This window comes from Peromyscus eremicus, chromosome 5 (assembly GCF_949786415.1).
Source record: "Peromyscus eremicus chromosome 5, PerEre_H2_v1, whole genome shotgun sequence".
NCBI classification, from domain to species: Eukaryota; Metazoa; Chordata; class Mammalia; order Rodentia; family Cricetidae; genus Peromyscus; species Peromyscus eremicus.
This window is the reverse complement of record NC_081420.1, coordinates 117,851,102-117,878,359: the sequence shown is the minus strand read 5'-3', so window position 1 is coordinate 117,878,359 and position 27,258 is coordinate 117,851,102. Positions and strand designations below refer to the sequence as shown.

Here is a 27,258-nt window from a genome sequence, read left to right as displayed (position 1 = left end):
ATGTTTCATGTCAGCCTTGAGTCAAGTCCCAAATAAAATGCAATTCTTCATTTAGAAAAGAGGAAAATAATAACAATGCCAAAAATTATTTCATTCAGATGTGGTCTGACTTTTAGATCAAGGAGATGAGCCATTTTAAAATGCCATTCTGCTGACATGGCCTTCATCCCGGAGACTCTCCTTGGAAACACTAATCATCCTTTGTTTGTGGCCTTTATCCTTGTGTTCATTTGATGTTGACTTTGAGGACCCACATGAGGGGGATGGAGTTGACATTTATATTTCAAAAGCTTTCATACTGGAGAATGAACCACATTCATAATGCCTCTATTTTTTAAAGATCATTTTATTTGTGTGTGTGTGTGTGTGTGTGTGTGTGTGTGTGTGTGTGTGTGTGCGCTGTACACATCAGATCATTTTATTTGTGTGTGTGTGTGTGCTGTACACATCAGATCATTTTATTTGTGTGTGTGTGTGTGCTGTACACATCAGATCATTTTATTTGTGTGCGTGTGTGTGTGTGTGTGTGTGTGTGTGTGTGTGCTGTACACATCAGTGCTGGTGCTCAAGGAGGCCAGCAGCATTGCGTCCCCTGGAACTGGAGTTACTGACATAGGTGCTGGGAACTGAACTTGTGTCCTCTTCACTGCTGAACAAGAGCCCTGACCTGTACACTTACTTACTGTGGATAGAGTATCACTCACTTTGAGCCCTCTCTTGATTGTACTATAATCTACAGGAGGGAGGAATCACTTTTTTTAATGAAACAGGCAGTAAGAAAGGGGGAGTCTGGAGTCCTTTAAAAACAATTTTCAGTTTTTAAAACCATATTTTTCTGTCTGAACCAAATTACCACCCAGGCAGAGTTGCCATGGTATTTTGATGATATTTAATGATACCCATCTTTCATTTTGGAGAGAAAGCATATACCTGAGTACTTTCGAATTTCTTCCCTAATTACTTACGCAAATACAGAATGCAATAAAACCAAAGAAATGTCCCAGCTTCCTCCCATGGAGCTGAGCCAGATAAGCAAGACAGTCCGAGAGTCCTCGCTTGTGCCTGGATGATGAGCTTTTGCTGTTCATCTATGGACTTATCCTTTTCACTAATCCTTCTCAAATTTAAATATTATTTACGTTCCTTAAATTTATGTTCTCATTCTTGTATGAAAAAGATAAGAGACATTTTTCAGAAATAGGGAAAGAAATTTAAGAACAAGTTTTGAGTGCTGTTCAGCTTTATCAGCAAACTTTTCAATGCAGACATTAAGTATAATTTTACAAGGAAGGAACTTTTCCCAGAAAAACTATGAAAAATCAACTGTTACCAACCATAAAATGTGTTTTCTTGCAGCAGTGATGAGCTTCAAATGTTACTTTTACTTTATTTGGGGAAGAACAAGGGCGATTTGATGCTGTCTTTGTGAAGTTAATGGCCTTGTTTAAAGTAGAAGATGATGACAGGGTCCAGCTATAAACAGGCCTGGGTACGGATCCAACTTGTAGTTAGAAGATGTCTGGAGAAGGAGCCTATAAAAAGATAAAACTCCTTTAACGACTCTTCCAGAGCAATGTATAATTAGGTTTCTGGAAAAACTGCAAAGATCCATTAGGAAGGGAGCTCTTCTTTGTATGCCTTTTACTTCAGACGATGCCACTCTGCGGGTCGTTGCTCAGTGATGCCCGCTCTGCGGGTCAATGCTCAGTGATGCCCACTCTGCGGGTCAATGCTTAGTGATGCCCGCTCTGCAGGTCAATGCTTAGTGATGTCCGCTCTGCGGGTCGTTGCTCAGTGATGCCCACTCTGCGGGTCGTTGCTCAGTGATGCCCACTCTGCGGGTCGTTGCTCAGTGATGCCCACTCTGCGGGTCGTTGCTCAGTGATGCCCACTCTGCGGGTCAATGCTCAGTGATGCCCGCTCTGCGGGTCGTTGCTCAGTGATGCCCACTCTGCGGGTCGTTGCTCAGTGATGCCCACTCTGTGGGTTGTTGCTCAGTGATGCCGGTTCTGCAGGTCGTTGCTCAGTGATGCCCGCTCTGCGGGTCGTTGCTCAGTGATGCCCGCTCTGCAGGTCGTTGCTCAGTGATGCCCGCTCTGCGGGTTGTTGCTCAGTGATGCCCGCTCGTGGGCTGTTGCTCGGTGATGCCCGCTCTGCGGGTTGTTGCTCGGTGATGTCCGCTCGCGGGCTGTTGCTCAGTGCCCTCCCTCATAGTCTCACAGAAGGATGCTAACTCTACAAGCGTAAGGGGTTTCTCAAGTGCGTGCCTTTCACTTGGGTCTAGTTTCTTGTTCTGTTTGTGGTTTCCTACTGCTGTGTGGTAAGGGTGAAGGCACAGAAGTGGTTAAACCAAAGAGATGGGATGTGGACAAAGTCACAAGCTGGCGAGGGCAACTCAGGGTCTGATCTTGGGTCTGTTCCCTGCAGCACGCGCACTTCATCAAGCTTTATCTTACTCTACTGTCAAGATCGGGCAACTGGTTAGTTTTGCTAACCCCGTTTCTCTTTGATAACCAGCTACCCTCAAACTCAGCCATTTAAAACAGCCATTTTATCAGATCTTACCATGTTATGCAGGAATTTGGACACTTCTGCTTCTTGTCACCACAGCTGGGGTCATTGGTAGTTTGCAGCTGGCGCTGAGCTTGTCTGAGGTCCACAGTTTGTCCATCGTGTGAAGATGTAAGTCAGAACTGACCATCCCAAATGACAGGTTGCTCTTAATTAGACAGGCAGAGGTAAAGGCAGATGTGCTTCTTTTCCTTACCGAAGCAGCAAAACTGAAGAAAACCCACTGTGTTCCAGTGTGAGCAAGCATTTGTCAACAGGCACTTACCCTGCTTTTCATACCATGGAGAGTGAGGCAGGAGGATTTCACAAGCTGGAGTGGACTGAGTTCCAGGCCAGGCTGCACTGCAGAGTGAGACTTGGTCTCCAAAATACGTGTGTTCAGGCTACTTCTCATGGCCTTCAGTTAGCAACGTTACTCCTAGTAATTCATCCAGGAAGGGTCCTCACAGTGAGAAAATAATCTGTGTACAGATGTGCTCTTCACTCCTGTGAGACACTGGAAGTGACACATAAAAGAAAGACGGATGGACGTGGAAACAATAGCGACATCACCAGGTTCAATTGATAAACGTCAGGCCTATGGAAGGGCTTTTGTTTTTTTCATATAAACAGAAAAAATACAAGTATAACCGATTCAAACTAGGCTTATAATCATAGCAATGGCCAGTTGGTGGAGACACACACCTTCAATCCCAGGACTTAGAAGGCAGAAGCAGGCAGATCTACGAATTCAAGGCCAGCCTGGTCCACAGAGTAAGTTCTAGGACAACCAAGACTACACAGAGAAACTCTGTCTCAAAATAAAACAATAATAATAGCAATGGGCAAAGAATTTTAAAAATAAAGAGATTTTGAAGTGACATCTTTTGAATTTAATTTTTATTTTATAATGTTTTTAAGTTTGTTCAATTATAAAAGTTTAATGCTTAACAATGACTGTCTCAAGCCTTACTGTCAAAAGTCATCACACAAGCTGGGCATAGTGGTGCAGTCTTTGAATCAAGTAGCAGAGGTAGGTTGATCTGAGGAAGATCTCTGTGAGTTCGAGACCAGTCTGGTCTACATAGAGAGTCCCAGAACAGCCAAGGCTACATAGAAAGACCCAGTCTTGAAAAAAATGATAAACAATGATAATAATAAATAATAATAATAAAGATTCCACACACATGCAGGAAATGCCTCTGGCCATAAAAATATTTTAAAATCCACTTATAGGCATTCACTAACTACGACAAACAACTTCACATATATAAAAGATGGTCTATCCTTTTATTCTGACATGTCACATATCAGGGCACAGGTGATATAAAGAAATACTCCCTCTGTGAGTCAGGAGACCCATCTCCTGGCCCAGGCCCCCCCATTCACTGGAGACTGACATGGATGTGGCAACACCCAGCCCTTGCCTTTCTAGATCTTAGGATTCCTATCTTTAATACAAGGGCAAAAGCAAACAGCTCAGAGTCCCTCCTTATTTTAAAATCATTTGATTCCATGCTTTAAAAAAAATATATTAGCTTTTGTGTGTGTTACCTAATCCAGGGCTGGCTTGAGAAGCAGAAAAATGTTCATAACATACAGTGCTTTTTCCAGTGAAATCAAACAATGTGTGCTAAGGGAACCAGGACACGTCAAGGCCTGGAGGAGACATGTCATCAGCAGGTATCTGTCTGGTGTAGTTTGGAAGGGTTCTTGGGTCCTGCATGGCCCCCCACACACCTGCAGCCATTTATAAAATAATCACTCAGAGGCTTAATATTATTTATAACTGCTCAGCCATTAGCTCAGGCTTATTACTGACTAGCTCTTACACTTAAATTAAACCAAAATGTTTATCTATGTGTAGCCAGTGACTTGGTACCTTTTCTCAGTTCTGCCTTGTCATCTTGCTTCCTCTGTGTCTGGCTGGCAACTCTTGACTCTGGTCTTCCTCTTCCTAACATTCTCCTTGTCTGTTCACCCCGCCTATACTTCCTGCCTGGCTACTGGCCAATTAGTGTTTTATTAAACCAGTATGCAAGAACATTATCCCACAGCATTTCCCCTTTTCTGTCTAATCAAAAAGGAAGGTTTTAACTTTAACATAGTAAAATTACATATAATAAACAGTTATCAAGCAAGAATTACAGTTACAATATCTAGTCTATTTATAGTTGGCAAAATTAAAGAAAATATTCTATCTATCCTATATTTGTGAGTCTAAGGTTTTGTATCTACTTTATCTTTTATCATAACCAAGGAAAATTATAACTATCTAATCTTCAACTACATCAAAGACTCCTGAAGGATATATTACCCAAGTAAACAGGAAGTGCTTTGTGACCAACTTCCAAAAATCTAGAATGACAGAGACAGCTGCCTGCCTGGACAGTCACCCAAAGTTCCTCTGCAACGTTGAGGCATCCATCTTCAGCCTATAGGCCTAGAGCTTGTTAGTCACTTCTCCCTCTGTCCTGTAGAATATCTGCCATCTCGTCTTGTTTTGGTAAAATTTAGTAGTCATTTTCATATGGGTCCTGTATGTCCAGTTTATACAACATTTTGTCAAGCAGTCCAGGCAAGAACAGTTTCTTGCCCAAATGGTTAATTTTTGCCATAAGGAAAGCAAATTCCATATGGATTTTCTTCAATGCCCATCATCTTCTTTGAAGTAAATCAGTTCTGCCAGGAGCAGAATGTCTCACTGTCCAGAAAGACTAAGTTTTTAAAATATTTTAAATGCTATATTCTGTAGGTCTTTGAAGTGTTTGAAGATTACGTACCGAATTGAAATATATCTATGTATACCTAGAAAACTTAACTAACATGACTATAAGTGTGATTATCATAGATGACTAATTATTAATCTGTATTTCTTAATTATACATCATAATTTTAAATGAGCTGCACAAACATAATACCTTAAACAAGAGCAGAAATATATATAGTATAACAAAATTAACTTTAAATTTGTATCAATAAACTAAAATCCATAGCAATGTAAAACATTTCAAACAAGTTGTTGCTCTTTAAAAGTAGATTCAATAATCTACCCTTTTATCCTATCATATCTATACTATCCTCTTTTCTTTTTTAGAAAGAGATTGCATTTATAATGAAGCTCCTTTAAATAAAAATAAACATTTATAAACAATATTTTGGGAATTTGGGCGTAGTTTTTCATTCTACTTCCTGCTGGTTGGGGCACTGGCAATCTTATGGGGATCCTAAGAAAATTAAGAATTATGGTCAAGTCCTGCCTGGAGTGGTCTGTGAGGCTGCATTGTCTGAGCCTTGAAGCTAATTTTGGATGTTGGATCATCTGGGCCATGGTGTCATCAGAGACCTTTCAGGGGGTCTTGGCTGATCAAACCTTTTTAGCTTGGAAGCAATCCATAGGTTCTCATCTTCTGTGGAAAAAAAGCAGAATCTCTTTTCCAAAGCAACATATCATTAGACACAAATTTTGAAATCAAGATACCTTTAAAATATATATATTGGTTTAACTCATCAGCCTTTACAATCAAATGTCTTTCTGCAGTTAAAAATACCAAAGACAATATAATCTAGACTCTGTGTGATTTCCATCTTTACATGGCTTAACTTTTATATTACTTTTACTGTCTCTTTAAAGACTTTTTAAAAACAATTTCTTTATATAACTGCATATATTCCTTCTCTCTCTTCCAAACCTACATACATTTTTACACACACTGTCAACAGTTTAGAGTTTTATTCCATCTGAATCTGTCTCATTGTGAATCTATAATCCTTCTCTGACCAGGAGAGATTTTAAACTGCTTGGCTAGGACAAAAGCTGCAGCCCTGGCTGCTGACCCCACCTGTCTCAGCTTTCCAACATGGCTGTGGTACATCTACTTGCCAACTCCGGGAAGCAGTGTGTCTATGTCTCCAAGAAGCAGCATGTTGTCCAGAAACATTTTTTTAAAGATTTATTTATTTATTATGTATACAGAAGAGGGTGCTAGATCTCATTACAGATGGTTGTGAGCCACCATGTGGGTGCTGGGAATTGAACTCAGGACCTCTGGAAGAGCAGTCAGTGCTCCTAACCTCTAAGCCATCTCTCTAGCCTTTTTTTTTTTTTTGTCCGTACTAGCAAAAGCTAAATCTGCCACACAGCACACTGTGTGGCTTGTAGACACCACTGTGTACTGTGGCGGGAATCCACCATGCTGCTTAGCTTATGACGGCTGGTGGCCAGCTCCATCTCACAGGCAGCTGTTGAGAGATGAGTCTGTGCTGCTGCTGGCATGAGAATGGAAGCCCAGTGTGGCTTCTGTTTTTGTGCATTCAGAATCTTTAAGCTTTCTTAGGACTATGTGAATCAATGCCCCACATTGGGCACCACCAATAGTTTGGAAGATTTCTTGGGTCCTGCATGGCCCCCCACACACCTGCAGCCATTTATAAAATAATCACTCAGAGGCTTAATATTATTTATAACTGCTCAGCCATTAGCTCAGGCTTATTACTGACTAGCTCTTACACTTAAATTAACCCATAATGTTTATCTATTATGGTACCTTTTCTCAGTTCTGCCTTGTCATCTTGCTTCCTCTGTGTCTGGCTGGCGACTCCTGACTCTGCCTTTCCTCTTCCTAACATTCTCCTCATCTGCTCGCCCTGCCTATACTTCCTGCCTGACTACTGACAAATCAGTGTTTTATTAAACCAGTATACAAAAGCATTATCCCACAGCAGTCTGGTACCTGTTATCCTGTTTATTGGAAACACTCAAAGTGCCTGACTGTATGACAATGACTTTCTAAATGGAGGGGTTGGCACAGACAATCAACTAACACACAAAGAAAAAACTTTTGGTTGGTCCCATAGTGGTAAGTACTTTTGAGAAAAAAAATGTACATGGAACAGAATAATTCAGGAAGAGGACTCTGAAATTTTAAGTGGGGGTTTTATAAAAGGACAGCTGAGCCCAGGGTACAGATCTGTGATCCTGGCACCTGGCAGGTAATGTAGGGAACCACAAACCCAAGGCCAGCTGTGGCTACATAGTTTGTTCCAGGCCAAACTTGGATGGACAATGAAACCTAAATTTAATTGTTTAAATGTTTTTAAGATACAACTGAGTAAAGACCTGAAGGAAGAGAGCAAGCAGACGTGTGGGTCCCTTGTGGGTGTCCCTGTAAGGAGGGCAGTCATGGCAGGGCTGGAGCAGAGGATTCCCTATCTGTTTAGTAGGTCTGTTCCCATTGCTGTGTCCAAGGAAGGCTGTGGCAGGGCAAGATGGGTACAGACACTGATTAGGAATCTACTGAAATAATGTAGGCAGCATGGTGATGAGTGAGAAAGGGAAAGAATGCCCTTTTGTGCAGTTTTTTGTTTTGTTTGGAGGTTTGTTTGTTTGTTTGGTTGGTTGGTTGGAGGTAGGTTTGTTTGTTTGTTTGTTTGTTTGTTTGTTTGTTTGTTGAGACAAAGTCTCTCTATGTATCCCTAGCTGTCTTGGAACTTAATTTGTAGACCAGGCTGACCTCAGACTCACAGCAATCCTCCTGCCTCTGCCTTTGCCTCCTGAGCACTGGGATTAAAGGTGTGTTGCACCATACTAGAGTGGGCACCTCTGAAGACATATGTTAAGAGATTTACAAAAAGGTGGAAGAGGAGTGAAGCTAAGGTTTGGGACCAAGTGGTAAGAACTGGTCAAGGGGCTGCTTTTGGGTGTTAGGGTGCTCACTGGATGCCCAGTGGAACTCTAAAGCTGGCAACTACCTGTTCAAGTCCAAAGTTTGAGGTGGGTTCCAGGCTAGAATCATAAATTTGGGCATTATCAACACATAAATAGTTTTTATTTTATTTAAAATACTTCCATAGGATAGAGGAGATCACCAAGACAGAGTTCCAAGGACTTGGACCTAGCAAAATCCACTGCTAAAGATTTGGGGGTAGAATGAGTCTAGCTAAAGAAATGAGGAATGATCAGGTAAATGTGGGGATGCCAAGTGATGAGGTGTCTCAAGAGGAAAGATCAGTCGGTGGTGACTAGATCTACACTTGCAGATTATGACAACCAAAGATACCTTTCACACACACACACACACACACACACACACACACACACACACACACACACCACTTAAACTGAAAGCTGTTCAGTAGTAAGAAAAGTGTGTGTGTGTGTGTGTGTGTGTGTGTGTGTGTGTTATAATAAACTTCCAAGAAAAAAAACAGTGTTGGAACATTTAAGGTTTCATATTTTCACAACCTCCATGACCGTCATCACAAGTCATTGTCTCTAATTGCTCTAGTAGTCATTCTTTTAATCTCACAAAGATGTTATCAAGATCTATGTGATAACAAATAGAAATATTTTAATTGTTTGTGATATGAGTCAATAAAGGAGCAGACTGGTTATGAGTGAACTAGTTGCTAAAAGTTACTTCTATGTATATAAAAAAATCTATATCAGATTATGGATGTGTGTGTGTGTGTGTGTGTGTGTGTGTGTGTATGCCTGTCAGATTTCCTCATGACACAGTGTGCAGTGAAGCTGGTTTATAAACATAGTCATCACGTTGTCTCCCTTAGACCATCTTCTTCCAGAGATGCCAGCTGAGAACCCCAGCTGCTTCTGCTCTTGTGAGCAAAGGGTTCTATTTAAATCACCTTACTGAGTTTAGGGAAAGGGAGAAGAAACAGATGCACCTCAGCTGCAGTCTTGGGACACAGACATCCTGTCTCCACTCCAGCTTTTACTGGACATTAGGCTGCCAGATCAATAAGCCACGAAGAAAATAAAATAGAACGGGAAATCAAAATAAGCACCAGTCTTTATCTTACTAGAGAGAACCGTGAATTTTAGGATGCAGTTTGTGCCATACCATAAAAGGTGCTCGTGGCCTGTTTGTGTAGCTGCGTTTTAGTCCATTCTCAACTAACCTGGTCTTTCTTTCCACACATTCTTTTTTTTTTTTTTTTTTTGGTTTTTTGAGACAGGGTTTCCCTGCGTAGCTTTGCGCCTTTCCTGGGACTCACTTGGTAGTCCAGGCTGGCCTCGAACTCACAGAGATCCGCCTGGCTCTGCCTCCCGAGTGCTGGGATTAAAGGCGTGCGCCACCACTGCCCGGCCACACATTCTTATACACATAAATCTTACCCTGAAAATGTTCTGCAAACATTTCTCCAGCAAACTGAGCTGCACATAAGTCATACGGTGTCATCATAATACACAGAAGTTTATAGGTTCTGATCTATAAGCGAATCTGGGGCATTGTTGTCCTTAGGAGCTGGGTTTCACAGACATGTACTGTGTAGACATACTGAGATGGTGAGCTAAATGTAAATGACAAAGAGCTCAGTTTGGTGAGTCTGGGTGGCTCGTACATTGCCTTGGCTTATTGATTAATCTTCAACAGTAAATCTCATGTCCTGCAAACCCAAGTGCACCTGTCTCCGATGCTTTGGTCTCTTTGACAGCCTGCTTCTGGCACTGTTCAATGAAAGCTATAAAAAGAAAATGTTCCTTTTCCATTACAACAAGAGGAAAAATTTCAAGAATGAGACCACAAAAACACCATGCCTTTAAAAAAAATAAAGACCATGCTATGTCGCAGGTCTTTTCTTCATAGTAAGTCTGACAGCAGTCACCATCAGTCATTACATCAAGTCAAAGAACATGGAGTCTCTAAGCCAGACTTTCTTCAGACATCTAAATGTAATTGCTACCATAAAAATATTAAATAGTCAGGCACAGTGGACACAAGTATAACCTCAGCACTTGGGAGGTAGGGGCCAGAAGGTCAGAAGCTTGAGGTCATCCTAGGAAACATTGTGGATTCTAGGCCAACCTGGGCTACATGAGACACTGTCTCAATTCATACATACACCAAAAATATTGAAGTAAAAAGTAAAGTAAGTAAGCATGATTTCTTAATGTCAGGGGGTTACTTCTGTTTTACTTATTATTCATTTGCACATATGCCCTGTCATCTGTACGAACTATTCTTTTCTGTTAGGTTGTTAATCTGAAGGTCAGGAATGAAGATATTTGTAACTGTTTGTAATTGTTTCATGTTCTCTGGCACAGGACTATAATGAGAGATAGTTAACAATCCTTCAATACTTACAGAAATGGTATTTGTTGAACCTGTCGCCTGGTAAAGCCTACTCTAATAATATCTTGAAGATAAAGGAAGGGAATTATGGGTGGTCCTGATTCACTCAAGGTTCATACACTTCATTAGTAATATTTCAAGTTAAGAGAAGCCAAGAGTGGTGGCCCATGTCTTTGATCCCAGCACTCAGAAGGCTGGTGCAGGCAGATCTCTGTGAGTTCAAGGCCAACCTGGTCTACAGAGCAAATTCCAGGATAGCCTGGAACTGTCTGGAATATGTATTATGATTATATATATATATATATATATATATATATATATATATATATATATATATTCTAAATACATATTGCTATGGGAAATCCTAGCAGGTTTCACTACCCTGTTCATCTCCTCCTTGCCCCCAGCTTTAAGCACACGGACACACCCACTGCTGGTGCCACTTTCTAAGTATGCTAAGGTTTTCTTTTTACTTTTGCCATTATTTATTTACTTACCAGTTTATTGACAATCTCATGCATATATACAATGTATTAGGATTAGATTCAACCTCCATTGCCTTCTCCCTCCTTTTCCCTCTGAACCCCTTCTTCCCGACTAGTCCTGTCTCCTACCTGCCCCTCAGTTTAATTAGGTTACTTAGGAGCTTGGGTAGATGGTTGTTTTACTGGAACATGAACAACTGAGCAGTGGCCACACTACCAAAGAAAAAGACGCTGCCTTCCTCTACTACAATTAACTGCCAGTGATGGCTACTCAGGAAGAGGTGAGCCTCACGGGTACCGCCCCCACCATGATGGACTACCCAAGGGCCCAGTCTTGTGAAGGCCTCATGGGTACCGCCCCCACCATGATGGACGATCGAAGGGTCCAGTCCTGTGGAGACCTTATGCAGGACTCCATAGCCGCTCCATGTTAATGGTTACCGCATCATATCTGGATGACTGTTTTATAGCACTCATAAATCTTAGTTCTTTATAGATTTTAGATTCAGGCGTGCCAGACCATCTGTTTCCAAATGGGCAAACTGGTTTTCTTTCTTTTGTTTTATTTCACATCAAGGCTCAAAGAAAATTCCTGGAAAGCCAATGGTATTCTTCTGCCAAGGGGAGGCGCTTTCCAGTCGAAATTAGTTCAAAATACACTAACTTGATTTTCCACCCTTCTTTCCTCTTCCCCTTTCTCCTTCTTCCCCTCCTCCTATTCAGGTATAGAGCTGTGGCTTCATGGAGTCGTGTTCAAGGAATTGGGATCCCCTTGATTACCGCCATTGAAATTGTCTCCATCTGGATCCTTTCTTTTATCCTGGCCATCCCAGAAGCGATCGGCTTCGTCATGGTACCGTTCGAATACAGGGGTGAGCAGCATAGAACCTGCATGCTCAACGCCACGACCAAGTTCATGGAGGTATTGATCATTTGCACAATTCACTCTCCATATCAAAGTCAACATTTTAACTTAAAGACGTGCTAAAGCTCTAACTGAATTAGCCAGGGAGGGAGGCACCGTACTTCACTGTCTGGAGGCTTGCTGGTATCTCCACAAGGCTGCTGTGCCTCCAGTAGTGCAGATGTTCCAACTGCCGGGAAGGTGACCCCGGCCTGTGTGTAGCTTCTTAAATAGAGCAAGTGTGTCATGTCCTACTCTCTATTTATTGTGCAACTATAGACAAAATTGTTTTCTGTACAAGGAAGTCCAAGGCAATTTACTGAGACTTCCTCTGTAAGAACAGAATGTAATCTGTCTTTATGATTCAAAGATACAGAGAAGACATTGCATCTGATAGACATGCACATGTTCCTTGAGGAAACGCAGTTTGCTCAGTTAGCTTTCTGAACACTAATCTTATCTACCCTAAAAATATTTCACAAAACATTTCTCCAGCAAAATGAGCTGAACATGTGCCCTGTGGGGAATCATTGTAACATATACGAAACTGTAGGTTCTGACCTCTAAGCAAATTCAGTAAAAAAAAATTAGACACCCAGATTCCTAGAGGTTGGGCTTGCTCACTGTAAATATGCTGTCATGCTTGCCTGGGCTTATATTGATAGGGACTCTAGGCCCGGCACCCCTGAGCACATCAGCATTGTTCTGAAAGGCTTAAGCAGGTGCCTGAACACACTGGGAAACGTGTTTCAGAATGCATATTCCCTTTGCAAAACTGGTTCCACGTGGACAGGACAGAACCAACAGGTCACCCATGTCCCTGAGTCAGTCAAATTAAGTGCTTTGATGGCAGCGTCACCTGCTGGCATTACCAGCGTCACAGACAGCTCAAGCTGTGCTTTCCTGAAGTGGGAAATTCACCCAATTCATGGTTTTGCAGTTGATCGGTTATTCTGCTTGGAAATTTTTGTTTTAAAATTAGAAGAACTCATAAAAACTGGCAACCTCAAAATTGAAGTTTTTTTCTTACTGCCTTTTTTACTAGGTCAGTTTACACAATGAAAAACAAGACACTGGGATGGCTTAGCCCATGTTTAGGGTTTGGAATTGGGAGGGGCAGATAAGCATTCCAGACTTTCCAAAGAAAGGCATTAGAGGAGAGAAGGTCCCATAAGAAGGCACTTTTGTCCCTGGAAATGGACTAAAGGAAGCAGGTGCCATCATGAAGCCTGAGGTTTCGTGTAAGTGCTTGAGAAGAGGGTGGCCGCGGGTCACAATGAAGGGTACAAGTCAAACTGGTGAGATTTCGGAGTTCATTCTGAATCTGGAATCCACGTTTTTTTCTAATAACCCCCCATCTTCTTTCACACCCCACTCTTCAACTTTGCTCTGCTCTAGACTGCCCTGAAGCCCTTTCCAATCCCTAGCTGATGACATCAGTTCAAAAACAAACTGTAACTCCTTTCCCAGTGTTCCTCTGTCATGGAGGGGGTGGGATACTCCATCCATCCATCCAGCTCTGTCCTGGGTCACCTTCAGACCCACACCCACTCAGCCTGCAATTCTGTGGGAAGAGGCTACAGAGGTGGTGTGGGGGGAGTGAAGGGGCTGGGGAGTGGAGGGGCTGGGGAGAACTTCAAAGGATGTTTGTACTGTACTTCCAAGCAAGGACAGAGTCCAGATTTTTCTTTAAGTTCCAGACAGAGGTCTTTTTGCAATGGGATGGACTAGGGAAGGTTGTTTAACAGTCTGAAGAGACGAACTCCGTTGGGAGTTTGCACTTAATCTGGGATAGAATACAGGGGTCTAGGAGATTGGATGGGAAAGAAAATGTGTTTGTTTTCACTAAAGTTCTCCTGAAATCTGTCATTTCCTCTGACTTCAAATGTAGATGATAGCCGGGCAGTGGTGGCACACGCCTTTAACCCCAGCACTCAGGAGGCAGAGGCAGGTGGATCTCTGTGAGTTTGAGGTCAACCTGGTCTACAGAGTGAGTTCCAGGACAGCAAAAGCTACACAGAGAAACCCTGTCAAAAAATGAAATAAAATAAAATAAAACAAAAATGTAGATAATAAACCACTGTAATGTTTAAAGGTACCATGATTTTTTAGAGAGAGAAACATGTGTGCACAATCTTGAAATATTAATATGCATTGCTAGTATTATTGCTCAATGCTTAGTAGTTTTTGGAGCCATTATATTATTTAACCAGACACATATACTATGTAATTTGTTGATAAATGCATGTCTTCATCAGAATTCTATTTTCAGTATTTTGATAGCTCCATTTCAATTTAATTGGTTTTCACTGTGACCACATTACATTTAACTTTGTGCTTATTAAAATATAATGTTGATGTCTGGGAATTTTATCAATGTAAAAAACTGGGCATGGCGGCACAGGCGTGTAAACCCAGTGCTGGGAAGGCAAAGGCCTGCAAGGCCACAGGCTTTAGCCAGATAACCTAGCCAAATTGGCCAGCCCTCGGTCCCAGTGGGAGACTGTCTCAAAAAACAAGGTGGATGGCTCCTGAAGAATAGTACCTAAGGGTATTCTGTCCTACACACATGCACATGCTCACATCAAGCACACACACACTCAGTGTTGTTTTCAGAAGGAATTCTCACATTCACCAGATATCCAAGGGGGTCTGTGGCATTTGACAGTGAAGAAACCTTGCCTGGCCTTGGTCTTCTGCGACCAGCCACGAAGGGCTCCTTGCCATGTACAGAAGGCTCAGTGTTCAAGGACCAGGGTGATCATGTCTGTGTGAACTGACAGAGCTGTCACAAGAGGATACGTGACCAGCGGTAAATAAACGGTCTGGAGAAAAAGCATAAGGAAGTAAAAAGCCTGCCTTCCCAAGTTCGAAGTCAATTCAGTAAAGCATTTGAGTATTATTGCCCAACTTTCAATTTTATCCTCCTTTAAAAAGACAGAAAACTGGGGGCTGGAGAGATGGCTCAGAGGTTAAGAGCACTGACTGCTCTTCCGGAGGACCTGGGTTCAATTCCCAGCAAATGGTGGCTCACAACTGTGTGTAACTCCAGTTCCAGGGGATCTGGCATCCTAACACGTACATGCAGGCAAAACATCAATGCACATAAAATAAACAAAAATAAAACTTTAAAAGAAGACAGAAAACTGAACAACCTGTATTTGTGTAAATCCTTGTCCACAGAGAGAGAGTGCCAAGTCAGCCTTTAGCTAGAATGTCCCCACTCAGTAGTTTCCAGGTGGCAAGTATTGAGAGAGAGGGGTAGGGGAGTGAGGGAGAGGGAGAGAGAGAGAGGGGAGGGAGGGAGAGAGAGAGAGAGAGAGAGAGAGAGAGAGAGAGAGAGAGAGAGAGAGAGGGAGGGAGGGAGGGAGGGAGGGAGGGAGGGAGGGAGGGAGGAGTTATTGATGGCTGAGCTGGCTGACTCTAGGGTCACATACCAGGCGAAGGGTCAAGTCCCACTAACTGCAGCCGCAGATAAGCCATTCACTGATCGCCTTCACAGTCCTCACATCAGACACCCACATCAAGACACTTTAACCACACAATCCAAGAGTCGGCTGCTCTTATCAAAATGTTGAGGCTCATCAATAAACAAAATGAAACTGTCTCAAATTCCATTTTATGAACTTCAAGAGGAGACTCTTTGTACTGATTAGAGCTCCTCCGTTGTGTAATAGAAATCATCGTGAAGTTCTCAGAAGTATCCTTGTAGGGATAATTAGGTAATTTTAATGCACATTTTTTTTCACATGTCATAGCCTAGAGTACAGCGCTTGCCTAGTGTGTGCCAAGCCCTGGCTAGGCAGGATCCCATGCTGAAAAATAAAATTAACAATAAATACTGAGCACAATGCAAGTTCTCCACTGCTGTCAAAGAGGGTATATACGACCGCATGTACAAGCACAGAGACTGTCAGGTTAAGCTCCAGCGCCCATCTTCCCTTTTCCTCACTGGACAGTTTTACCAGGGTGTAAATCTTCCCCTTTCCTCACTGGACAGTTTTACCAGGGTGTGAATCTTCCCTTTTCCTCACTGGACAGTTTTACCAGGGTGTGAATCTTCCCTTTACCTCACTGGACAGTTTTACCAGGGTGTGAATCTTCCCTTTTCCTCACTGGACAGTTTTACCAGGGTGTGAATCTTCCCTTTACCTCACTGGACAGTTTTACCAGGGTGTGAATCTTCCCTTTTCCTCACTGGACAGTTTTACCAGGGTGTGACTCTTCCCTTTTCCTCACTGGACAGTTTTACCAGGGTGTGACTCTTCCCTTTTCCTCACTGGACAGTTTTACCAGGGTGTGAAGGACTGGTGGTTGTTCGGGTTCTACTTCTGCATGCCCTTGGTGTGCACGGCCATCTTCTACACCCTCATGACCTGTGAGATGCTCAACAGGAGGAACGGCAGTTTGCGGATTGCCCTCAGCGAACACCTCAAACAGGTAAATCTCCACAGTGCCCGAGAACTTGGCCAGGGCCGTTTTGAAATCAGCAAGCCTGCGAGTGTGGGTAATTACTTATAAAAGCATCGCAGTCCGCTGCAGCTGTACAAATGGCAGTGGCTCCCTAAGTTTAGAAACAGAACGGAAAACTTCACCGCCTGGCATTGTTTGCAGTGTCTTTTCCATGCTGAGACGTGTTGAGACAGGTAAACACCACTGTATCACAGTTGCCTACGCTATCCAGTACGGTAATACGTTGTACAGATGTATAGTCTAGGAGCAACAAGCTGGACCACACAGCCTACTGTGAGGTAGATGATACCATCCAGCAGTGTGTTAGTACACTCTGTGGTGTTTGCACAGTGTTGAAATTGCCTAGCTACACATTTTTCAGAACATATCTCTGTCTTTAAGTGGCATATGACCATGTCGTATGTAACAGATTTATGCTGATTTTCTAAAAATAAAAACGTTCTCTCATAGCTGCTCTTTATATAGCCTTAGGAATTCCTTTTGGGAAGTAGGAATCCTGCCTGTGAACCAGATGGCCTGCGAGGCTGGGCTTAAAGATAGTTAACTTGTGATTATTTTGCCGTGTGTGCGTGGATGCACTGAAATGGGCTTGTGGCCACGCCGGGACAGAAAGATGCACATGGCCATCCTCCCTCGTGGGCTTTGTAGTGTAGTTGTGGAATAAAATGCAAATACAAGCAATTAGAAAATAGGATGATGAAGTGCAATCCAAGCAGCCATACAGTACAAAGCCAAGGCATGTACGAAGCGGAACTATGGAGAATTGTCTGTGGTTTGGGGACAGTGAGGATAAATGTCATTCGGTAGGAAAGCAGAGGACAGAAGCCCTTGGAAAATGTGGGATGGACACCAGGCAATCAGGAGGAGGAAAATGGAAATGAGTTTGATCAGATCAGTACCTCAAATGAGACTTAAATAAATGATAGGAAATTTGACTGAACACAGAAAAACAGGTGAAATTTTGGAGGACCCAAAACTTTAGAAGGAATTTGAACATGCCAGTGGGAGCTAATGTGTCTTTCAGGCAGCAGCTCATAAAGACAGTTATAAGTACTTTGAGACTTTAGAAGGCAAAACTTGACTCTTAAACTTCCTAATCACGTGACCTTGGGTGGATTACTTCATGTCTCTAAGCTTCTGGTTTCTCATAAGTATGTAATAATATATTTGTAGGTTGCCAAAGGCATGTAAGGTACCTAATAGTGTCCAGTTCCCAGTAGACACTCAGGAAATAATTAATTGATGTTGATTCATAGAGTTAAAGTAGGAGTGGAGTAACTTCTTGGTAGCAGTGGGAGAGTATATACGAGCACTCAGTCAGAGCTGTTGTTGGAGTCCCAAAAGCTAGCCATATAGTTATCACACACGAGCACACATCAGCACCCTTTCAACCACTGCTCATTTCCTTGTCTGCAAACTGGCCATAACAATACACGAATCGGTGCTATTATGAGAATCTCAGGAAGGGATGTGCACATGTGTGCTCTCTGAAGTCTGTGTCACACAAATGGGAGCTATTGCCTTTGACTGACGGCAGCGTTCACCCTGAGAAACTAGCCTGACTTTGTTCAGGCTTGGATGTTGCAGATACTTCAGGTGCAAAATTAACCCTTTAAGGCCAGGTGTGGTGGTGCACTTCTTTAATCAAGCAGTAAGGTAGCTGAGGCAGGTGGATCTCTATGAGTTCAAGCCCATCCTGGTCAACACAGTGAGCCCCAGGCCAGCCAAGGATAAATAGTGAATGAAACATTGCCTCACAAACAAACAAAAACACAAAACAAACAACAAAATAGCTTTACAAAGCCCCAGCCCTGCAAATGGGAATGTTCTATGTCCCTCCTCCAGACATCTCTCTAGAACCACATCCCAGCTGGTGTCGAGACTGTGGGGTATTAAAGGCTCCAATTCTTTGGGCTGTAGCAGTAATTTGGGACAGTGGTCTCTGTGAAGGGCTCAACCGGATATGTTTACTTTAGGCTTCCTGAACTTAATGTTAGACGCCTCAGTTTGAGCCAGGATTATTTTCCAGAATCATTTTCCAGCCTGTTTGCAGTCAGTTTTGTTTGAGGTTGATTGGCCCAGTTACAGACAGGTTGCATTTTATGTCCCTAGTTCTGCTTCTAAATGTGTGTGGGGTACCTCAGCGGTGTGGACACAAATGAAGGGTAGAGATGATTCCCAACCTATGGCTGCTCAGACCATGAGCAGACTCAGAGACTGTAAAGCTTCAGTTGGAGTCGGTCCCTGATCAGCATGCCCAGTGCTTCTAACCATCACTGCGGGTGCCCCCTCCCCGTAAACTCCTGTTTGCAAACAGCAGGTCTTTGGAAACTATATGTCATTAAAAAAGAATTTTGAAATGAAAAGCAAATTTCAACCCAGGCATAGTAGTACATGCCTATAATCTAAACACAAGAGAGACAAGGCAAAAGGATCTCTTGGGCCCAGGAATTCACAACCAGCATGGGCAACAAAGCAAGCCTGTCTCAAACAACATAAGTAAATAAAAGCAAAGCATTTCCAAGAGTAGCTTCAAAATCAGACACGAGTGGAAATGGGTTGATTCTCTGTGCTTGTCCATTTTCGTGCTGTGTCCAGTCGCCTTGGCTGTCGTTCCATCACTAAGGCCAATTGCCTGATACTCAGCTTTAAACTAGCCCCTAAGTATTCGCCCGCTACCATCCGCACTCCTCCAAAACACACATGCCTCAGCAAACACACATGCTGCCATGCTTAGACTCACAAACACACATGCCATCATGCTTAGACTCACAAACACACATGCCATCATGCTTAGACTCACAAGCACACATGCCATCGTGCTTAGACTCACAAACACACATGCCATCGTGCTTAGACTCACAAACACACACGCTCCCATGCTTAGACTCACAAACACACATGCCATCATGCTTAGACTCACACACAAACACACATGTCATCATGCTTAGACTCACAAACACACATGCCATCATGCTTAGACTCACAAGCACACATGCCATCGTGCTTAGACTCACAAACACACACGCTCCCATGCTTAGACTCACAAACACACATGCCATCATGCTTAGACTCACACACAAACACACATGCCATCATGCTTAGACTCACACACAAACACACATGTCATCATGCTTAGACTCACAAACACACATGCCATCATGCTTAGACTCACAAACACACATGCCATCATGCTTAGACTCACAAGCACACATGCCATCGTGCTTAGACTCACAAACACACACGCTCCCATGCTTAGACTCACAAACACACATGCCATCATGCTTAGACTCACACACAAACACACATGTCATCTTGCTTAGACTCACAAACACACATGCCATCATGCTTAGATTCACAAACACACATGCCATCATGCTTAGACTCACAAACACACATGCTCCCATGCTTAGACTCACAAACACACATGCTCCCATGCTTAGACTCACAAACACACATGCCATCATGCTTAGACTCACAAACACACATGCCATCATGCTTAGACTCACAAGCACACATGCCATCGTGCTTAGACTCACAAACACACATGCCATCATGCTTAGACTCACACACAAACACACATGTCATCATGCTTAGACTCACAAACACACATGCCATCATGCTTAGATTCACAAACACACATGCCATCATGCTTAGACTCACAAATACACATGCCATCATGCTTAGACTCACAAACACACATGCCATCATGCTTAGACTCACAAACACACATGCTCCCATGCTTAGACTCACAAACACACATGCTCCCATGCTTAGACTCACAAACACACATGCCATCATGCTTAGACTCACAAACACACATGCCATCATGCTTAGACTCACAAACACACATGCTCCCATGCTTAGACTCACAAACACACATGCTCCCATGCTTAGACTCACAAGCATACATGCTTCTATGCTTAGACTCACAAGCACACATGCCATCATGCTTAGACTCACAAACGCACATGCTCCCATGCTTAGACTCACAAGCACACATGCCATCATGCTTAGACTCACAAACACACATGCTCCCATGCTTAGACTCACAAACACACATGCCATCATGCTTAGACTCACAAACACACATGCTCCCATGCTTAGACTCACAAACACACATGCCATCATGCTTAGACTCACAAACACACATGCCATCATGCTTAGACTCAACAAACGCACATGCTCCCATGCTTAGACTCACAAACACACATGCTCCCATGCTTAGACTCACAAGCATACATGCTTCTATGCTTAGACTCACAAGCACACATGCCATCATGCTTAGACTCACAAACGCACATGCTCCCATGCTTAGACTCACAAGCACACATGCCATCATGCTTACATTCAGCCATGGTGTTGACTCTGGCCAGTTCCTGCCTTCCTCCTGGCATAGACCTCTGCTGTTGTCCTTGGGACATCTCGAGCCTGGCAGCTGCCCAAAGGCATGGTTAACGACTCCTCCACGAGACAGTTGCACTCTAGGTCTTAAGAAGCAGACGTCGTGTGACCTTTACCTTGTCTGTGTGCGCTTCCCCTTAGCGTCGAGAAGTGGCGAAGACCGTGTTCTGTCTGGTTGTCATCTTTGCCCTCTGCTGGTTCCCTCTTCACTTAAGCCGCATTTTGAAGAAGACTGTGTATGATGAGATGGATAAGAACCGATGTGAACTGCTCAGGTATGATTCCAGGTGCCCATGCAGGGAACTACAGTTTCCCAACTTTTCACATTTATAGGATATTTACACTCTTACCAGCTCTGAAATTTAAAATTGCAAACTTAATTATAAGTTTTTAGCTGACACAACCCATAACTGGTCCCAGAATTTGTGCGGGTCCTGTCTATAATCTTGACACTACCTTCCTGAAGCTGTGCTCGGGGATTTCCATTAACCAAGGCATTGGCCCTGCAGTACTTCCTACACAATTCTACCCGCCACCCATGAGACATGGCTTTGAGGCAGCAGAAATGCTGGTGTGGGGGATAAATGCTATTTAGCAGATTTTAAAGCAGTGTGTTTTAATGACACTGTTTTCTTTTGCTCTAGCTTCTTGTTGCTCATGGATTACATCGGTATCAACTTGGCAACCATGAATTCTTGCATAAACCCAATAGCTCTATATTTTGTGAGCAAGAAATTCAAAAATTGTTTCCAGGTAAGACGGTTTTGCAAGCTCTCTCTCTCTCTAAGGGCTGCCAGATCAGTGTACTCCGTACCCAACTGGCATAGCCAATTCCATTTACTCCCGCTTTGATCGGGCATGTCCCTCTTCATTTGAGAAGTGAAAATCACTTCCTGTCACCTAGAAAGAGGGTCCGACTGTCAACAGAGCAGAAGATCAGTATATATTCGGATGACATGTTCACAGGGTAAAGCTAAAAGGACTGGCTTACTTGCATGCCAGTTCAGTGTCTCTCTTCAAAGGAATGCTCAAATATAAGCACACACATTTTCAATACAGAAAGCCAGTTCACACCTTTTATTGTCTTAGACTTTAATTGGTCTTAGGCAGACATAAGCTCTGAGGCTGAGAAAGGTCTCACTAAAAGCAATTAAGTGGTGCATTTAATAACAACCTTTCCGAGTTGGAGAGGTGGTCCAGCAGTTAAGGGCATTCACTGCTCTTGTGAAGGCCCCCGGTTCCGTTCCCAGCAACCACATGGTGGCTTAGAGCCATCTGTAAGGCCTCCTGGGACACCACTCGTAGTCAGCTTTCTTGTTTCAAATCTCCTTCCAGACAAGCCAACAACATCTTTAGGAGCTGCAGGCACGTCATTGGTGTGTCACTTTCCAGTTCTGGAATGTCTGTAGCGTAGCCCTAATGTTTACTGGTTGTGTTACCTTGGACCAAGATGGCTAACTTTAGGTCATAGTACATATTATACAGAACAGAGCAGAGGTCAGGGTACAGGCGCTGGAAGAAGCAGCCAACCTTGGCTGACAGCACAGCCCAGCATTTGCTAATAGTCTCACCCACGTGTAATGGTGTCCCCTCCAGCTCCCTCAGTCACCTCACCTGAAAAATAGATGAGCTAAGTAACCATCCAATAAGTACAATTTAGTGTGCATGACTGATAGATGAATGGATAGGTAGGTAGGTAGGTAGGTGGGTGGGTGGGTGGGTGGATGGATGGATAGATAGATAGATAGATAGATAGATAGATAGATAGATAGATAGATGGATGGATGATAGACAGACAATAAGTACCTAGTATGAGTGCGCTAGTGTTTAACATAGATAGAGAGGGAAACATGGTAACTGCTCTCATAGAACCCACGATCTAAACAAAGACAGACATATCGCCCATGGCACAAGCAGGTGAGAGCTGATAGTGGAGCTTCAGGTGCTGTGACTTTGAGGTATCCTTGGAAAGGTTACAAATCACAAAGTACTGGGACTAGGTTGGCTCACATACAGGTCCTAACTAGTGTATTTTCATATGCTGCATTTGATATCACTTGCTGATTAATTTATATATTAATTATAGGGCAGAGGAAATTTCCTGTTAAAAATCCTCAGAAATTTAAACACATGCCTAAGGGAACGGCCAAGGGAAAGAATCCAATCTGGAGAGCCCTGCCTTGTAGTTTACATCCTCAGACCCCACTATCATTCTTCGTAAAGAGCTATCAACAGCGCCTACAGCCGGGGCTGGCATGAGGGTCAGCTGAGGTACTGATAGATGCCAGGCACCACATGAGGAATACACTCCTCATGCCCTGGAGAGCCCCCTCTCCAACCAGTACTGCCGTCCCTCCTCTTAACCATGAAGAACGTGGTTGCAATGAAAAGCAAGAGACCGTTGCTCCTAATCTCTGCCTGGCCTTGACAAGCTCCAGCTGTCCTCAGTTGTCCACAGGCATTGACCCCTCCCTCGTGGGCCCCAGGCTTTGATGTGTGACTAGGGATGGGGAGGCAGGCTGACGCCGTCATTTACACACTCTCTCTTTCTCACTCAAGTCATGCCTCTGTTGCTGCTGTCACCAGTCCAAAAGCCTCATGACCTCGGTCCCTATGAATGGAACAAGTGTCCAGTGGAAGAACCATGACCAGAACAACCACAACACAGAACGGAGTAGCCACAAGGACAGCATGAACTAACCCTCTGCAGAAACACCAATCACTGTGTCTTCAAGTCCTAGTGGAGGGGATGGTCACACAGCAGCGGCCCCCCCAAACCTCCCAAATTCTCTCCCCTGGTCCTCTAATCCATCCCAAGAAAAGAAAAGCTCTCCTGCCCTCCCAACAGCATGTGGTGGAGTGCCTTCCATCCACAGTCAGTGGATCTTTCCTAAATACTTTGTATGATTTGCATAGTTTGCATGTCATATCCAACACTTGAAAATTATGAGAGCTGAGGGAGAAAGGAGATTGTTCAAGGAAACCACGCGATATCTGCAAGCTTTGCATGAACACAGAGTTTGCAAGTTCATGACCAGCATTCATGCAGTTCTATGGAACAACCACTGAGAATGCTCATCACAGGACTCTAGAGCAAGGGTTCTCAACCTTCCTAGCACTGTGAACCTTTAACACAGATCTTCATGTGGTGGAGACCCCCAACCACAAAATCATTTTTGTTGCTACTTCATAACTGCAACTTTGCTACTGTTATGAATCGTAACGTGAATAGCTGATATTTCTGATGATCTTCAGTGACCCCTCCGAAAGGGTCATTCAACCCCCAAAGGGGTCTCAACCCAGAGGTTGAGAACCACTGATCTAGAGGTTATGCTGGGTTTACTGGCACATGCCTATAATCCTAGAATTGAAGAAGTAAGGCAAAGGTGATCAGGAGTTCCAGGTTAGCCTCATCTGCATGGTTCAGAAAAGCCCGGGCTACACGAGATTCTGTCTCAAACACAAACAGATAAAAAGAGTTTAGAGAGTGTGACAAGATGCTTTTCTTTAGCCAAACCCACTGTGAGGTTCAAGTACTCTTTTGGAAATGTCATCCAGAGTTAGTATTTTATAACTGCATGGTATCGTAGAAATGATTGTTCTATCTTATTTACGTATACTAAGAAGGGGGGGGGGGCATCAGACGAGCATCACAGTTTTATTTGTAAAACATGAGTTCTAGAACTGCCACAAATACAGCCAGACTGGTAACCGCCAGAGCAGTTTAACAACTGCTAGCCAAAGAATTCCTAAGAACCTGTATTTTCTTTCTTTCCTTCCTTTTTGTTTAACAATGTTTTTACTAGAGCATATTTGGATCTTGTTTTTTTTAATTTTGAGACAGGGTTTTGCTATGTAAGCCAAGCTAGCCCCTGAACTCACAAAGATCCACCTGCTTCTGCCTCCCAAGTGCTAGGATTAAGGGAATGCACCACTACATCTGGCTTGAGCATATTTTTATATTAAATTAAAAAAATAATACTTGAGCTGGGTGAGACGGCACATGCCACATGCTTAATGCTCTTAACACATGGGAGGCTGAGGTGGGATAACTGTGAGTGGGAAACTGTCTGCAGCAAGGAGAAGGATTCCATCTCATAATAATAGTGATTAATAATAATACTGACATCCAATGGTTCTGTTTTTCATAAACCATCTTTCAATGTGAAACCATGTCCTAAGGCTTCAATGAGTCACTGAAGGATGCTTGAGACTCCCAGTTGCCATGTCTGATGCGTACCTAAGAGGAAAATGCTGAATATTTTTTGAGGACCTGAAATTTTCTTTAAGTTCTATAATAACAGCACATATATAATACGTAGTCCCTTTCATGCTCTCAGTTTCTTCTACAGTGATGATTGGCTGCAGGGTTTTCCTGCTCATTCCTTTTTCCAAACAGGAAACCATTTCAAACGCAGCCAAATGAGCTGACTGTGTCGAGTGAACTGTAGTTATACCTGTGTGAACCTTTAACTCTTTGTTCCTCCCTGATATGAACCTAAATCTCCATCCTGTCTCCAGGTTCCCAGTGGTCACCATTTCAAAGGGCCCACAGTAACTCTACTGGGCATTTTCCCAGGTGTTTACAGACTGTGAGCATGACAAATATCTCTTATTTTGTGTGTATATAAATATATAAATAATTGTACCTTTCTTTTAGCCAAATTTTCTGTGACAGTCTCTATGGAGGGGGTGTGTGTGTGTGTGTGTGTGTGTGTGTGTGTGTGTGTGTGTGTGTGTTATGGTACATATGGATTTAATATAATTTCAGAATACCCTGTGTTTGTGCCAAAGCACATATTGGGAGTGGATTCTAGCTTACTGTTCATTATACTTTGCTCAGTTTTTTTCACATGAGAATCTCAAGTGTTCCACATTTGTGACCATTTACCATTACAGCTTATGGGCAGCATCATGCAAGGGAATGAGTCACCAGCTAAGAGGAGGGGATTTTGTTAGGTTGGATGATTTCAAAAAGCAATATTTGGGGTCATAGGGCTGCCCATGCCAGAGCAAAGAGTTTTATATTAGAAGTATTATACTTTTCTCTTTATTTCCTTAGTTGTTTTTGTTTGGTTTTTGGTGTGTGTGTGTGTGTGTGTGTGTGTGTGTGTGTGTGTGTGTGTTTTCTTTTACTTCTTGCACTGGGGATTAAGCCCATGACCTTACTTATGCTAGGCAAGCGCTCTACCACAGAGCTACATCCCCAGCCAAGTATTACTTTGTTCTAATCCTCAACTGCGTTGCAACTGACAAGTTGCTGGAGTTTCTGTCATACACCATCAGACAGATTATTGGTGAAAAACTAGCTATGTTAACTTCTGTGTCATATTTTATTACAGTTAATGCATCAGATTCTGGTTGAATTTCAGGGCTGAGACATGCTGCCCTCTGTGTGTTAGTAGCCAAGTCCCACTATACCACTGGAGTGTCACACACCTATATATGCCTCTAATTAGACATAGATGCACACGGTTTTGTTTATTAGACCATTGTCTTTTAAAAAATGCTTTTTTTACAGATAGGATGTATTTTTTAAATTCAGAACATCATAGATCTGAATACACAGGCTTTGGTGTGCATTTTGTTTATGGACTGGTAATGATGGTTCACTCATACAGACAGTTCTAATTTCTACCTTTACCATATTTCCAACAAATAACTTTGTAGAAATGAGCCAGAATCTAAGGGCCTGCATTGGTAGTAGCCCATTAAACATAAAATAAAGGTTTACAGAAGCATTGCGAGTGTCTTTCTCTCTCTTTTTATCTTTTTTCCCCCAGAGACAAGATTTCTGTGTGTAGCCCTGACTAGGTTAGAACTCATTCTGTAGACCAGGCTAGCTTCAAACTCAGAGAACTATCACCAGTGCCAATATGTATTTCATTTTAAATTAGATCTTCCTAGGGAGTGTCTGTTATATAATGTCTTTCAAATTTCTCCTTAGTAACTGCCAGTCAAGCAATTTTACTTTCGAACAGCTGCTTGTTCTGTAGTCCTGTCCCCATCACCCTGCTTTGTTGTACTGAACAATTAACTCGCTTGTCCCTCCTTTATCTTTCTAGTAAAATTTCTGCTAGGTATTGGATACAAGGCAGTGAACGAAACAGGCAGAGTCCCAGATCTGATCGAGCTTGCAATCCAGAGGAATTAAGAGCCAGTAAGCAATGCTATGTGACCGCCCAGAGGAAGACACACATCCATAGCCACTGTCTATTGACATCTCCAATAGATGGCTAATAGACCATAATACATACAGAATGAACCAGATGTCTCTCAACCTATGCTACCATAATATTCTTCCGTTCAGTTAGATACAGCTCTACCTTTGGGCTAGTTAAGACAAACA

At 42.9% G+C, this 27,258-nt stretch overlaps 1 protein-coding gene across 1 annotated transcript in view; it reads left to right on the top strand.

The window, feature by feature from the left end:
- The window catches only part of Ednra (endothelin receptor type A), a 66,102-nt gene extending 40,887 nt beyond the window's left edge, over nt 1-25,215 (top strand). Inside the window, exons 4-8 of the mRNA XM_059264281.1 lie at nt 11,852-12,050; nt 16,320-16,472; nt 21,051-21,184; nt 21,554-21,662; nt 23,469-25,215. Of these exons, the coding sequence (XP_059120264.1) occupies nt 11,852-12,050; nt 16,320-16,472; nt 21,051-21,184; nt 21,554-21,662; nt 23,469-23,609 (736 nt within the window). The 3' untranslated portion in view covers nt 23,610-25,215. The remainder of the gene's footprint in view (nt 1-11,851; nt 12,051-16,319; nt 16,473-21,050; nt 21,185-21,553; nt 21,663-23,468) is intronic.
- The last annotated feature ends 2,043 nt before the right edge of the window (nt 25,216-27,258 follow it).